This window comes from Oncorhynchus masou, chromosome 28 (assembly GCF_036934945.1).
Source record: "Oncorhynchus masou masou isolate Uvic2021 chromosome 28, UVic_Omas_1.1, whole genome shotgun sequence".
NCBI classification, from domain to species: domain Eukaryota; kingdom Metazoa; phylum Chordata; class Actinopteri; order Salmoniformes; family Salmonidae; genus Oncorhynchus; species Oncorhynchus masou.
Genome location: NC_088239.1, coordinates 42,340,782 through 42,356,827, shown reverse-complemented (window position 1 = coordinate 42,356,827; position 16,046 = coordinate 42,340,782). Strand labels below are relative to the sequence as shown.

At 45.0% G+C, this 16,046-nt stretch overlaps 1 protein-coding gene across 4 annotated transcripts in view; it reads left to right on the top strand.

Annotated features, from left to right (window-relative positions):
* LOC135517602 (guanine nucleotide exchange factor subunit RIC1-like) overlaps positions 1 to 16,046 on the top strand; it is a 71,616-nt gene that overhangs the window by 40,758 nt on the left and 14,812 nt on the right. For 3 of the 4 annotated variants that reach the window (XM_064942057.1, XM_064942056.1, XM_064942054.1), the window contains 6 exons: positions 3,232 to 3,312; positions 12,283 to 12,389; positions 13,903 to 14,045; positions 14,517 to 14,653; positions 14,910 to 15,001; positions 15,618 to 15,706. In XM_064942057.1, coding sequence (XP_064798129.1) covers positions 3,253 to 3,312; positions 12,283 to 12,389; positions 13,903 to 14,045; positions 14,517 to 14,653; positions 14,910 to 15,001; positions 15,618 to 15,706 — 628 coding nt within the window. In that variant the 5' untranslated portion in view covers positions 3,232 to 3,252. The remainder of the gene's footprint in view (positions 1 to 3,231; positions 3,313 to 12,282; positions 12,390 to 13,902; positions 14,046 to 14,516; positions 14,654 to 14,909; positions 15,002 to 15,617; positions 15,707 to 16,046) is intronic. The other variant, XM_064942055.1, reaches the window with a different exon arrangement.

Below are 16,046 nucleotides of genomic sequence, written 5' to 3'. Positions count from 1 at the left end.
GGCTCTGTAGGGTTGGGGTCAATTCCATTTAAAATTCCAGTCAATTCAGAAAGCAAACCCAATTCCACATTTTCCTAATTGAAAAGCATGGAATTTCAGTGTATGGAATTGACCCCAACCCTGCTATAGAGTGACAGAGTAGAAGCCACTAACATAATACCATTTTTTAACACTACAGAGCAGAGCCAAACCAAGCCGAGAGGCACTGTACTGGGCTGGTTGGCGCAATAGTGTTAAGCGTCAGTCTATCACTAGCAGGCTTGATTCCGCTCCCATCCAGGCCTCGCTGTCACTCACTCAGCTGTCACTCAGCCAGCTGTCACTCACTAAGGCAGCATGTATTCTTCCCTCATCAGCACATAGTCGCAGGGTGAACTCTCAAAGTTCAGACACACTGACTGCTCTTCCAAAAATATGTCCAGTCTTACTTTGCATGTCCAAAAATATGTGGACATCTGCTCGTCGAACATATCATTCATATGTAGTTGGTCCCCCCTTTGCTGCTATAACAGCCTCCACTCTTCTGGGAAGGCTTTCCGCTAGATGTTGGAAAGTTGCTGCGGGGACTTGCTTCCATTCAGCCACGAGCATTAGTGAGGTCGGGCACTGATGTGCAATTTGGCCAGGCTCGCAGTCGGTGTTCCAATTAATCTCAAAGGTGTTCGTTTGGGGTTGGGGCACTGTGAAGGCCAGTCAAGTTCTTCCACACCGATCCCAAAAAAAACATTTCTGTATGGTCTTCTCTTTGTGCACGGGGGCATTGTCATACAGGAAAGTAGCGTTAAGATTTCTCTTCACTAGAACTTAAGGGCCTGAACCACAAAAAATCCCCAGAGCATTATTCCTCTTCCACCAAACTTGACAGTTGGCATTATGCGTTTGGGCAGGTAGCGTTCTCCTGGCATCCTGTCAAACCCAGATTTGTCCGTCGGACTGCCAGATGAAGCTTGATTCAGCACTCCAGAGAATGCGTTTCCACTGCTCCGGAGTTCAAAGGCGGCGAGCTATAAAGCACACCGGCCAACGCTTGGCATTGCACATGGTGATCTTAGGCCTGTGTGCGGCTGCTCGGCCATGGAAACCCATTTCATGAAGCTCCCGACGAACAGTTCTTGTGCTTATGTTCCTTCCAGAGGCAGTTTGGAACTCGGTAGTAAGTGTTGCAACACTTTTTACGTTCTTCATCACTTGGTGGTCCTGTTCTGTGAGCTTGTGTGGCCTACCACTTCGCAGCTGAGCCTTTGTTGCTCCTATACTTTCCCACTTCATAATAACAGCTTTTACAGTTGACCGGGGCCGCTCTAGCAGGGCAGAAATTTGACAAACTAACTTGTTGGAAAGGTGGCTTCATATGACTGTGCCATGTTGAAATCAGTTCTCCAGTAAGGCTATTCTACTGACAATGTTTGTCTATGGAGGTTGCATGCTGTGTGCTTGATTTATATACACCTGTCAGCAACCGGTGTGGCTGAAATAGCCAATTCCACTAATTTGAAGGGATGTCCACATACTTTTGGCCATGTAGTGTGTAGCTATCTCTTTCTCTCCTCTTCTATACTCTCTCGCTCTCTCCTTTTTCCAGCCCAGACTCTATTTTCAGTCTCTTATTGCTCTGCTCTCTGAGTAATGCTTGGCTTTGTTTCTGCCACACACCAGATCAAAGCTACATGGACTCTGGCTGCTCTGTTTGTTGTCATGGACAGTTCTTTCCTTTTCAATAGTTATTTTTCCAAAGAATTTCTCTAGCTTTTCTTTCATAACAGATTTGCCTCTAGCATTGCTAGTGTCACTAAATCACTTACCCCAACCAGGCTTTTACTGAAATGTCATGTTTAATTATGGAACAAGCTTAACTTCCGGAGTTTCTTCCTCCCCCACATCTCCATGGAGACAGCTCTGTAATTGTATGGCTCTGTTGTTTGGATTATTCTTTATTGGATGCTCCTTAGTCTGGTCCCAGATCGATGTTGTCCTGCCAACAGTCGTAACAATGATGACTGTAGGAGTTGGCAAAATGGCACGAACAGATCTGAGACCAAGCTAGATACACCCCAGTCTAAGTTGAGCTGTTTTTGGCTGTGGAAAGAAATACAGAACTCATAGAGTTGTTTTTGTCAAATGTATACGCGGAAAAGCTTTAGCAAGACTAACATTAGACGATTTAGGTATCTGTATGCTTCTGTGGTAAGCTGTACATGAAATATGGTCCTTCATTTCGATCATAAGAAATTTTTTTCTTCTTTTTTTTCCTGTCACAAACAGCTGTTCCTTTTTCAGTTCTAGAGGTTGACACATTGAATGACCAACAGTCTGTGAAATGAGTGTCGGATTGAAGCGGCGTTTGTTTTTAAGAGTAGGCCAAGAACCATGTGTCTGCTAATCCAGCCTTAATGACTATAACAGAGCCCAGTTTGGCTACAGATCTCTTTCTTTCTGTCTCTGGTTTTATAGTACTCTAGCCTACTTATTGCTCCAGCTGGTGTTGCCTGTGGGGAATGAGTCAAATTTCTCACCTCATTATATTTCGTTAGTACGTGGCACGCCATTTTGGTTGCCACACTGTGTGGAAATGTCGGGGTACTCCAAGTACCCTTTGACTGTTTGGGGTTACTTGAGGTTAGGCTACAACGTTAGTTCAGTGAGTGCCGTGCACTGCGAAACCACGCAAATGATATGCCATTCACTGACTGACTGACGGTATCACGTGTCGCTGAAGTCTCGGACTTCAGGCTCAAGTTTACTGCGAGCGTCTTTTTGTGAACTTGTGGTGTGCAAATGAACAGGCAAGTCAGGAACTGGACAACTGTTAAACATGAAATTAAGTGTGTGCATTTAGGCGTGTATAGGCCTATCTCTATTTACTGTGCCCCTTGATGCCCCGAAGCTTGTTAGGAAAAAAAACTCCCCTTATTCTAGGTTAAACTTTCTCTGGTTTGAAGTATTTTCCTGTCTCGACTGCCCTTGCAAGACAGGCAAGCAAGGCCAGAGGGGCTGAAAAGGTGCGCTCCCTCGCCTATCTGATAATAATGACAGGTCTGAACAGTGGTGGCTGGGGATGGAGAGAGATGTTTTCTGCATACAGCGGGCTGGATGTAATAACACACCAAACCACACTCTCTGATGGAGCAGGGTGGATCTCAAGCATGACCAAGGCCACACCTTACACATGAATAATGTCTCTTTTCTGCTCTTTCTCTTTCTCTCTCTCTCTCTCTTTCTCTCTCCCTGCAGGCTGCCAATGGCTATATCCTCATGTTTGACGTGGTGGGCGGAGGAGAGGACAAGTATCTTTATGAGCCAGTCTATCCCAAGTGAGTACTCAACTCTTTCCTTCCTTTGTGTTCTCTCTCCCCCCCTCCCCCCAAGAGTCAAATGTTGATGTTCAAAGTACAACAACAAAGGTCAACTGCAACAGGGCAAGGACCTGCTGGGGAAGGAAGGGGTTAAATGTGGAATTTCAAAGCTAGCTACAAAGACCAACAATGCTCAATCACTCATAGCTTAGGACAAACCCCACTGTGTGTCGACACATGGCATGTTATCACAATTAATTTACCAGTAGGTCTGAGCAATGGGCTGTAGTTTAGGACTGGACTAGAGTTCAAAGTTTAGCCACAAAGGTCAATGTTGTACTCGAGCAGGGAATGCTCAGTCACTCAGATTTTAACACAAACCCAACTGTGTGTGCTGTCTACATAATGTAATAATGAGTGTACCAGTCAGTGGGCCTGAGGAAAAGGCTGTAGTTCAGGGCATCATTGCACATTGAAAGCCTTGGCAAATGTCAGGACTAATTAGATGAACAATTATTGCTGTGGATGACTGTACAATGTGTTCTTCACCAGTCATATGCTGAACCATCACACTGTTATAACACAGGGCACAGGGGTGTGTCATCACCACAGCCAGGTCTCTCAGTGAGGGACCACTCTGAGCTCCACAGGGAGCCCAGTCATTTAAATTGGTGGCCTATTTTATATAGAGATATTGGCACAGTAGGCAATGTAACCAATCATAGCCCTCCTTTTACTTGTATTATTGGACATCCTGCAAATCACCAGCAGAGGTCGACCATTTTGAATCCATTTTCACATTCACTCTGTTGGTAATTCTTACAAATTCGATCATGAATCTAAAAGTAGCAGAGATCCCACTCTGGAACTTTGATATTCCCATAGAGTGTATTATGTTCAAGTGTGTGTGTGTGTGTGTGTACAGTTTATATACATGTATACGTACGGGCGGCAGGTAGCCTAACGTTTAAGAGGTTGGGCCATCTGTCAATGTACCCTTGAGCAAGGCACTTAACTCTAATTGCTCCTGTAAGTCGCTTTGGATAAGAGTGCTAAATGACTAAAATGTCCATGTACACACACACACACACAGTATATACAGTGCATTCAGAAATTATTCAGACCGCTTATTTTTCCCCACACATTTTGTTACATTACAGCCTTGTTCTAAAATGTATGATTTTTTATTTCCCCTGATCAATCTACACACAATAGCCCATAATAGACAAACTAAAAACAGAAATGGCTTATTTACATAAGTATTCAGACCCTTTTGCTATGAGACTCGAAATTGAGCTCAGGTGCATCCTGTTTCCATTGATTATCATTGCCATGTTTCTACAACTTGATTGAAGTCCCACCGCTTCCGAGTATACTACTCGCCAATGTCCAGTCTCTTAACAACGTAGATGAAATTAGAGCAAGGGTTGCCTTCCAGAGAAACATCAGAGATTGTAACATTCTCTGTTTCACGGAAACATGGCTCTCTTGGGATATGTTGTCGGAGTCAGCCCAGCCACCGGGCTTTTTCATGCGTTGCGCCAAAGATATAAACACCTCTGGGAAGAATGGCGGGGGTACAATCAAATGCCGGCCATATATTATAAGTGAATTCTCGTCAGTTATCGTCACAGCTGTGTATATACCCCCTCAAGTAGACGCCACGACGGCCCTCATGGAACTGCACTGGAAACCATATGTCCTGAGGCTGCATTTATTGTAGCTGGGGATTTTAACAAAGCAAATTTGAGAACAAGGCTACCTAAATTCTATTAGCGTATTTATTGCAGCACTCACGTGGGCAATACACACGATCACTGCTACTCTAACTTGAGTAATCCATACAAGGCCCTCCCTTTCCCTCCCTCAAGCAAATCTGACCACGACTCCAGGATGTACCTGTGACTAGAATATTCAATGCTGGTCTGACCAATCGGAATCCACCCTTCAAGATTTGTTTTGATCACGCGGACTGGGGAATGTTCTGGGCAGCCTCAGAAAAACATTGATCTATACGCTGACTTGATGAGTGAGTTTGAGGAAGTGCATTGGAGATGTTGTACCCACTGTGACTATTAAAACTTAACCTAACCAGAAACCGTGGATGGATAGCGGCATTTGCGCAAAACTGAAAGCACAAACCACTGAATTAACCATGGGAAGAGGACTGGGAATATGGCCGAAAATAAACAGTGTAGTTATTCCCTCCACATGGCAAACAAGTGAAATACAGGGGCAAAGTGGAGTCGTTATAGGGGCAAAGTGGAGTCGTTATAGGGGCAAAGTGGAGTCGCTATTCAACGACTCAAACATTAGACTTATGTGGCAGTGTCTACTGGCAATCTACTGGACACCGTCTTGCTTCCAGACAAAATAAACACCTTTGCCTGCTTTGAGGATAATACAGTGCCACCATCGCGGCCCACTAACAAGGACTGTTCACTGACTACAGCTCAACATTCAACACCATAGTACCATCCAAGCTCATCATTAAGCTGAGGGCCCTGGGTCCCAACCCCACCCTGTGTGATTTGGGCCCTGTACTTTGAGGGCCGCCCCCAGGTGGTGAAGGTAGGAAACATCTCCACTTCGCTGACCCTCAACACTGGGTCACCACAAGGGTGCGTGCTCAGCCCCATCCTGTACACCCTGTTCACCCATGACTGCGTGGCCATGCACATCTCCAACTGTCATCAAGTTTGCAGATGATCCAACAGTAGTGGGCTTCATTACCAACAACAACGAGACAGCTTACATGGAGGAGGTGAGGGCCCTGAGAGTGATGTGTCAGGAAAACAACCTCACTCAATGTCAACAAAAAGGAGATGATCATGGACTTCAGGAAACAGCAGAGGGAGCACCCCCTATCTACATCGAAGGGACAGTGGTGAAGGTGGAAAGTTTCAAGTACCTCGGCATACACATCAGACAAACTGAAATGGTCCACCCGCACAGACAGTGGAGTCCGAAGAAATTTGGCTTCTCACCTAAAATCTTCACAAACATTTACAGGTGCACAGTTGAGAGTATCTTGTCGCGCTGTATCACTGCCTGGTACGGCACCGCCCTCAACTGCAAGGCTCTCCAGAGGGTGGTGCGGTCTGCACAACGCATCACCGGGGGCAAACTACCTGCCCTCCAGGACACTTGTCGTTGACTATCATTAAATGTGAAGACTGTAAATTATCAAATCAATTATCTGTGTAATTTTAATTGCACAATCAAACTAATCCTGTAACTTTAAGGAAGTCAGGGCACCATGGGAACATATTTCAATTTCCCGAATATAACTCATATCTTATCAAAACAGTCGCGTATTAACGAATTTTACCTAATCGGTCTCATTACTGGACGCTGCAAACCATTGGATATCTGCACGAACCCTAGCATAGAATCATGAATCAGCGATATACAAATTGGCTTCATTATTTAACAAACTTAATCAATCATAGAATTACGTAAACACACACACAAATAGGTCATACATTGGTTACTACATGATACAAAGAAAAAGTTCCTAGCAGATGAAACCGAAATGACTGCTTGGTAGACAAAGGAAATGGGGTGGGGACCACTCGAGCAGTTAACTCAGAGGATAACTACACTCATTGCTAATACTTTGAACATGAACAACCGCTCATTTGAAAAGATATTCCAATTGACATATTTACAAGTGTCTGCGTTTTTGTTGTCCCTCTGCGATTGACTGGCCTTCTGCTGGATAGTTAGTCGAAAGAGAACCTCTTTGTCCACCAGAGATCAAAGTCGTAGGTTGTTAGAATGGTTACTTCAGAGTATTTAAACAGCTGCAGTCTGAATAATTGTTCTTTAGTTTGTTGATTTATTTGGTCTTGTCCTCTGGTAGAGATGTAGTTATTAACCATATCAACAGCTTCAGCTCCATGTTTTCTCATCTAATGTACATTTTGTTGGAAGTGGTTTTGTACTCTGTGGAAGAAGGGGTGGTTCTATGATGCCTAATGTGATGTCTGGGCTCATGGGTGTGTGGCCACTGACTAGTTAAAATGTTATACCTAAACAAGTATCTTGTTGAGAAGGCCAACATCACATCTTCTCACAGATAGTTTCATATTCAATCATATATTTTACACAACCATCAGATGCAAATCTCGTAATTGAGGAGTGTATACAAACAAACAGTAATGTGTGTCTCCTGTGTTTCATTTGGTGACCTCATGAAGGAGTCTCGACATGACTGTTCCTTGATTTCCCACCGACCGGTTCCACATTCTCAAAAATATAAATATTGTTTAATTATCAAATTTGGGGTATGTAGAAGTTTGTGGGATCAGCCTCTGTGTTCCACTGCCGAAATCCTCTCTCTTCTTACTGCCTGTCCAAAGGGGGAGAGGGTCTCTTCCAAGAATTTACTTCATGTTGTTAAGTCATAAAACTGTGGAGGGATAGAGAGAGAGGGGAGGGGGTGCTATGAGCCTCACCCAAAAAGGGCGCGTTGTGACAAAACCTACACCTGATGTCACAGGAAGGCCAAAAAGATCTTCAAGGACAACAACCACCCGAGTCACTGCCTGTTCACCCCATTCAGATTGCGAGGTCAGTACAGGTGCATCAAAGCTGGGACCAAGAGACTGAAAAACAGCTTCTATCTCAAGGCCATCAGACTGCTAAACACCAATCAATAACTCAGAGGCTGCTGCCTACAGCGACTCATCACTGGCCACTTTAATACATGGATCACTAGTCACTTTAAACAATGCCAATAATGTTAACATATCTTACATTACTCATATGTGTGTATGTATATATATATATATACTGTACCTTATACCGGCCATCGCTCATCCATATATTTATATGTACAGTGCCTTGCGAAAGTATTCGGCCCCCTTGAACTTTGCGACCTTTTGCCACATTTCAGGCTTCAAACATAAAGATATAAAGAATCTTGTGAAGAATCAACAACAAGTGGGACACAATCATGAAGTGGAACGACATTTATTGGATATTTCAAACTTTTTTAACAAATCAAAAACTGAAAAATTGGGCGTGCAAAATTATTCAGCCCCTTTACTTTCAGTGCAGCAAACTCTCTCCAGAAGTTCAGTGAGGATCTCTGAATGATCCAATGTTGACCTAAATGAATAATGATGATAAATACAATCCACCTGTGTGTAATCAAGTCTCCGTATAAATGCACCTGCACTGTGATAGTCTCAGAGGTCCGTTAAAAGCGCAGAGTGCATCATGAAGAACAAGGAACACACCAGGCAGGTCCGAGATACTGTTGTGAAGAAATTTAAAGCCGGATTTGGATGCAAAAGATTTCCCAAGCTTTAAACATCCCAAGGAGCACTGTGCAAGCGATAATATTGAAATGGAAGGAGTATCAGACCACTGCAAATCTACCAAGACCTGGCCGTCCCTCTAAACTTTCAGCTCATACAAGGAGAAGACTGATCAGAGATGCAGCCAAGAGGCCCATGATCACTCTGGATGAACTGCAGAGATCTACAGCTGAGGTGGGAGACTCTGTCCATAGGACAACAATCAGTCGTATATTGCACAAATCTGGCCTTTATGGAAGAGTGGCAAGAAGAAAGCCATTTCTTAAAGATATCCATAAAAAGTGTTTAAAGTTTGCCACAAGCCACCTGGGAGACACACCAAACATGTAGAAGAAGGTGCTCTGGTCAGATGAAACCAAAATTGAACTTTTTGGTAACAATGCAAAACGTTATGTTTGGCGTAAAAGCAACACAGCTCATCACCCTGAACACACCATCTCCACTGTCAAACATGGTGGTGGCAGCATCATGGTTTGGGCCTGCTTTTCTTCAGCAGGGACAGGGAAGATGGTTAAAATTGATGGGAAGATGGATGGAGCCAAATACAGGACCATTCTGGAAGAAAACCTGATGGAGTCTGCAAAAGACCTGAGACTGGGACGGAGATTTGTCTTCCAACAAGACAATGATCCAAAACATAAAGCAAAATCTACAATGGAATGGTTCAAAAATAAACATATCCAGGTGTTAGAATGGCCAAGTCAAAGTCCAGACCTGAATCCAATCGAGAATCTGTGGAAAGAACTGAAAACTGCTGTTCACATATGCTCTCCATCCAACCTCACTGAGCTCGAGCTGTTTTGCAAGGAGGAATGGGAAAAAAATTCAGTCTCTCGATGTGCAAAACTGATAGGCATACCCCAAGCGACTTACAGCTGTAATCGCAGCAAAAGGTGGCGCTACAAAGTATTAACTTAAGGGGGCTGAATAATTTTGCACGCCCAATTTTTCAGTTTTTGATTTGTAAAAAAGTTTGAAATATCCAATAAATGTCGTCCCACTTGTTGTTGATTCTTCACACAAAAAATCAGTTTTATATCTTTATGTTTGAAGCCTGAAATGTGGCAAAAGGTCGCAAAGTTCAAGGGGGCCGAATACTTTTGCAGGGTACTGTACATATTCTCATTCCATCCCTTTAGATTTGTGTGTATCAGGTAGTTGTTGGGGAATTGTTAGATACTGCTGCACTGTCGGAACTAGAAGCACAAGCATTCGCTACACTCGCATTACCATATACTAACCATGTGTTTTTGACGAGTAAAATCTGATTTGGATTTTATTTGAGCCTTAAATGGAACAAGTTTGGAATGACCAATATTCTTTGTCTAGCTGGCCGCCCGGACAAACTGAGCAATCGGGGGAGAAGGTCCTTGGTCTGGGAGGTGACCAAGAACCCAATGGTCACTGAAAGAGCTCCAGAGTTCCTCTGTGGAGATGGGAGAACCTTCCAGAAGGACAACCCATCTCTGCAGCACTCAACCAATCAGGCCTTTATGGTAGAGTGGCCAGACGAAAGCCACTCCTCAGTAAAAGGCACAGGACAGCCAGCTTGGAGTTTGCTGAAGGACTCTCAGACCATTTAAACAAAAATTCTCTGGTCTGATGAAACCAAGAATGAAATATTTAGCCTGAATGCCAAGCATCATGTCTGGAGGAAACCTTGCACCATCCCTATGGTGATGAAGCATGGTGGTGACAGCGTCATGCTGTGGAGATGTTTTTAAGCAGCAGGGACTGGGAAAGTATTGAGGAAAAGATGAACGGAGCAAAGTACAGAGAAATCCTTGATGAAAACCTGCTCTGCGACGGTTCACCTTCCAACAGGACAAAGACCCTAAGCACACAGCCAAGACAAGTCAGGAGTGGTTTCGGGACAAGTCTTTATGTCCCTGAGTGGCCCAACCAGAGCCCAGACTTGAACTCAATCGAACATCTCTGGAGAGACCTAAAAAATAGCTGTGCAGCGATGCTCCCCATCCAACCTGACAGAGCTTGAGAGGATCTGCAGAGAAGAATGGGAGAAGCTCCCGAAATACTGGTGTGCCAAGCTTGTAGCGTCATACCTCAAGGAGACTGACAGCTGTGATCGCCGCCAAAGGTGCGTCAACTAAGTACCGAGTAAAGGGTCTGAATACTTAAGTAAATGTGATATTTTCACCTCAGAAAATGATTTGCAAAAATGTCAACTGTTATTGCTTCATCATTATGGGGTATTATGTGTATATTGATGGGGGAGAAATAAATTAATCAATTTTGGAATAAGGCTGTAACATAACAAAAATGTGGAAAATGTCAAGGGGTCTAAATACTTCCCGAATGCGCTGTAAATAAACACTTACCCAAATCAAAAGTAGTTTAAATATTCATGTTTTATATTTTCAACTATTCATTACTCTTATTACAGTGTAAATGGTAATGCTTCATATGACACCAATTGTTGCTTTGTAGCACCTGCAGATGAAACATTATGGAGTCTTCACCCTCCTGTTGTGTTCGTTTCATGTTCATTCTGTGTTCCCGGTCCAAAATGACCTCCCCCATTATATAGTTATAAATCCATAATAATACATATCACCTAATGTTGTTCTTTTTATCCACTTAATTCTTTTGACCATTCCAAGTTTTTAACTTCTATTAGCTATTTATGGCCTGGTCGTCATTGACCTGAGCTCATACAACTCGTTTTTGAGTAAATAAAGCATCGTATGCATTATTTGGACTAGAACAAATGCCAGATGATACATATTGTGCTATTTATCACAGACTTTGTGTCAAAGTTTAACAAGGACTCTCCTCACCAGTGTCATGATCAAAGATATGATCAAGCGCCTCCCATACAGTATATCGTTTGGTCATTGTGCTGCCACAGAATTGTGAGAGAGTTGTGAGCAAGGCCTTAAACAATCTATATGTCCCAGAGCTGCTAGAAAAGTTATATATATTATTGAAACAATGTTGCGATTGTTTGTGAGAGATTCTATTGGGGAAAAGTTTCTGTGGGGGTTGCCATGGAAGCCAAGAAAGGGAGTGAGGTGTGTGTGTGTGCTCAAAAATACATGCATGTGGGGGTCTGGGAGAGGAAGTGTGTCCATCTGATGAATGGGCATGTGCTTGAACTCAATTTTATACACTAATTGTATTCTCACCCATTCATTTCTATTGACCAGTCATTGTTGACTGGGAACACCACAGGTGTACAAAAGTTAAATAAAACACCCAAAATGTAATGAGGAGAATCAAAATGTATTCTGTGTGTTCAGATGCCCAGTGTGGACAACGTCATGGAACCTTATGTCAATCAGATGAAATGAACTACATTTTTCAGAGCGAGAACTTGTAAATAGGTCCAATTCAACTGGGACACAGCAGGAGTGTTCAAAGGACAGAGATACAATTTTGTGAAAATCACCGAAATCACGTTATTTCCTTGTTTTTGTTGTTGTCCTGGTGTCTCATGTAATCACTCCAGTCTGGAAGGATTCACTAGACCCAACCTGCTCTCTGACTGCTGCTGTTATTAGGCGTCATTATTGCCTAGATCCTAGAACGACGTTGTTGACTAACCCAGGCTTTTTTGCCTTTTTTGATTTAGACTTGATAAGGTACTGTGAATTTGATCTTTGTGTGTGTGTGTGTGTGTGTGTGTGTGTGTTTTTGTGTGTGGGAGTCCGCGTGTCAAGGTCACCCCAGGTTATAAAGAAGAGCAGTGTGCCCCCGCTCTCAGCCTGGAGATGAAGAGACCCATAGATCTGGAGGCTCCCATCACCAGGTACTACAGTGTGTCTCACACACACACACCCCAACGTGTACACACCTAAGTACGGAAATGCACATACATTCATACATATATGCACGCTGGAACTCCTACTGGACACTGAAGTGTGTTTTAGTATGCAAGTAAACAAAAATGTTTTACATTCTGGACTGGTGCATGGCACGTACTTCAGCCACTGTGTACATTTTGTGCTGAAGAGATTTCCTCCTCCTCCCAAACCAATTTGTCAATTTGACTGCGGCAAATTATTTAACTGCGTGTGGCTTCGCACATTCTTCCTCTAGTCCCTGTGGACTTCAGTAGGACATTAAACATCTATCATCCTTGCATTTCCTTTGTCTGTGCGTGCGCGGGGGTGTCTGTGCGTGCGCGGGGGTGTCTGTGCGTGCGCGGGGGTGTCTGTGCGTGCCTGTGTCGGTGTCTGTGTCTGCCTGCCTGCGTCTCTGCGTGAGTCTCTGCCTGCCTGCGTCTCTGCCTGCCTGCGTCTCTGCCTGCCTGCGTCTCTGCCTGCCTGCGTCTCTGCCTGCCTGAGTCTCTGCCTGCCTGCCTGCGTCTCTGCGTGAGTCTCTGCCTGCCTGCGTCTCTGCGTGAGTCTCTGCCTGCCTGCGTCTCTGCGTGAGTCTCTGCCTGCCTGCCTGCCTGCGTCTCTGCGTGAGTCTCTGCCTGCCTGCCTGCGTCTCTGCGTGCGTTTCTGTGCGTCTCTGCGTGCGTCTCTGCGTGCGTCTTTGCGTGCGTCTCTGCGTGCGTCTCTGCGTGCGTCCATCCTGCCAGTAGCCTGGCTTTAGAGCTGCATGCCTGGGGTGAACTGAGCAGAGCAGCTAAGCTCCAGTATTGTCCTTTTTGCTTGAGAAGACCCATTCTCCAGAGTCCTAGTGGCTGTTGGCTGTTGGCTCCCCCATTCTGCTCTGGAGAGATGAAGCCAGACCGCAGTCAGATTACTGAGTTACCGGGTAGTCCTCGGTACTCACAGACCATCTGAAAACACTGGGACCACACATTCCAGCCGGGTCCCTCAGCATCTCCCCACTTCTCTTTCTCTTCATCTGTCTATCTACTCTTCCTTTTATCCAACTTCAATTTTCTGTCGCATGCTCTCTCTATTTTCTACTCATTTCTGTTGCGCGCGCCCTCTCCCTCTGAATTTGTTACGTACTCGCTCTCTCACTAAGTCTTTCTCGCTGCGCTTCAGGCATAACAATGAGCAGGAGCGTTTATTTGAAGGACGGCATTAAGGGGTCTGAGTGACTGCAGGAGAGGTGCTGGGTGCTTCTGATCTGCTGCCGTAAATCATTGTTTCGGGGCCTTCCTCAGATCCTCTGGGCTGCTTGAACATCCCCCAATGCATTCTCTCTCGCTCTCTTTCTTGTTGTTGTGTGGGAGACACTAAAGCCTGGTACTAGGAATAGATGTGCGCACAGCCGGGCATCCAGTAAACACTAGCTAAGCACCCCACCTCTCTGTCTCTCTCTCTCTGTCTCTCTCTCTCTGTCTCTCGTTCTCCCCCCAGTATTAAGTCTCTTCAGGAGGACTTGTTGGTGTCTACAGCTGATGGCTACCTCCACATCCTCCACTGGGACGGAGTCAGCAATGGCCGGAAGGCTATCAGTCTCTGCACAGTCCCCTTCTCCCTGGACCTTCAGTCAGCACGCGGTCAGTCACACTCACTATACACCATCCTCTCCTCGCCACCCTCTTCCTCCCTTGCCTACCTGTACCCACCCCACCTAGCCCTTACCGATCCCTCTCAACTAACCTGAACCTCTACCCATGTGTGCGTTTTGCAGTCGGGCTCAATCGACACCATCCTCTCCCCAGACCTCGCCATCCTCTCCCCACTACATCTATACACGTTTACATAAAACGCAGCCATAGGGATTGTGTCTAACTGGGAGCCCAATTCAGATCTTTTTCCCCCACTCATTGGTCTTTTCACCCATCCCATCAAAATCGTTGCACATCAGATCTATTCCAGAGCTGATTTGATTGGTCAAAAGGCCAATTGGTGTGGGGGGAATCGGAATTGGGCTGCCGGTGTAAATGCAGCCTAAATGTCATCCCTGCGTAGGCCTGAAGTCATGTATGTGCAATGTGTTTCTTCATGCGTTTTATTTGCTCGTGCAGGTGGTCCGTCTCTGGATCTGGAGGGGCTGTACATCAGAGACATGGAGTACTGTGTGACTCTGGATGGCTTTGCTGTGGTGCTTGATGACGGGAGGCTGGGATTCATCAGTCCTGTAGCCAGCAGGTTTACCGCGGAAGTAAGAGAATGAAGTGTGTGTGTGATTTGCTGTGGCGCTTGACGATTGACAGGCTAGGACTCATAAGAACGGTGGGAGAAGTGTTGTGTTGGGGTGTGTGCGTTTTTGCTGCGGTGACACACACAACGCAGCCGTGTTCTGTAAGTCATGTTAAGCGTGACTGTCAAGGGTAGATGAGAAATGGGGTGGAGTCCGCGCGCGTGTGTGTGTCGGGTGACATACGGTGATCTATCGGACTGTCTCTTGTCTCCCCCAGCAGCTGCAGGGCGTCTGGGCAGCAGACGTAACAGACGGCACGTGTGTGGCGGTCAACAATAAGTACAGGCTGATGGCGTTTGGTTGTGCCAGGTACGTGTGTCCTGCCGACATCAGTACAAGCCTCTGTAGCCACTTCCTGGAATGCAAATGACACAATCAAGAGAATCCATGGTCCCACTGTTGAGCAGGAGTGTGTGTGTGTGTGTGTGTGTGTGTGTGTGTGTGAGAGAGAGAGAACACACACAAGATGGCAGATTGCACAATCCGTGAGAAACGCTTGTCAAACACACACCAATCACAAAGACAGACAGCGGCTTGTTTTGCACACACACACTGAGAGACCCTGAGTGGCAGTAGATAATGAGTCAATCACCAGCTGTGGGATTCCGCAACCTTTCCGTTCATTAAATGCCTGCTCATTATTTCAGCGTTTTTTTGTTAGTTTTTCATTTAGGAAACGTCGGTTAATTCATTGCTGGTACTGGGTACTAAACAAGATTGACATGAACTTGACTGCACAAGCGGCTGTTATGTAATATGCCTACTTCTGATGGGTCAGCGTTATTTATTCATGTATTGAATCCCCTGACTGTGTTTGAATTTCAATTTGCTTTATTGGCGTTGGCACATATTGCCAAAGCACAATGTTACCTGAGAAGAAAGAGTAATGAGTAATTATTAACATTTTTCTCTGTCTCTGTTCCAGTGGCTCAGTATTGGTGTACATGATTGACACCACCACAGGATCCATGCAGCTCTCCCACAAGCTGGAGCTCACCCCAAAACACTTCCCCGGTACGTCTGTCTCTGATTGACCACCAGCTCACGCTCCCGTTTAGTGTTGACGGATGAAAGTACACTTTTTTTATACAAACTAGTCCACCCCGTCAGGTTTTTACACTGAATGGTATCACATGATGCCTCTTTATAGGGCTGGTTTTTGTTTTGACTCGAAAGTGCAAGTGATTCTATGGAGTAGTTCCCCTCAACACATCAGCCATGCAGAACCATTGGATGGTTGTATGGTACACTCATACCCCCTAGTGGTAGTGGGTGGTATGAAAGTACAGTGGCATGTAAAAACCTATTGACATTTTTAAATAATCCTGAGCTAGATGACATCACAGGGATGTTT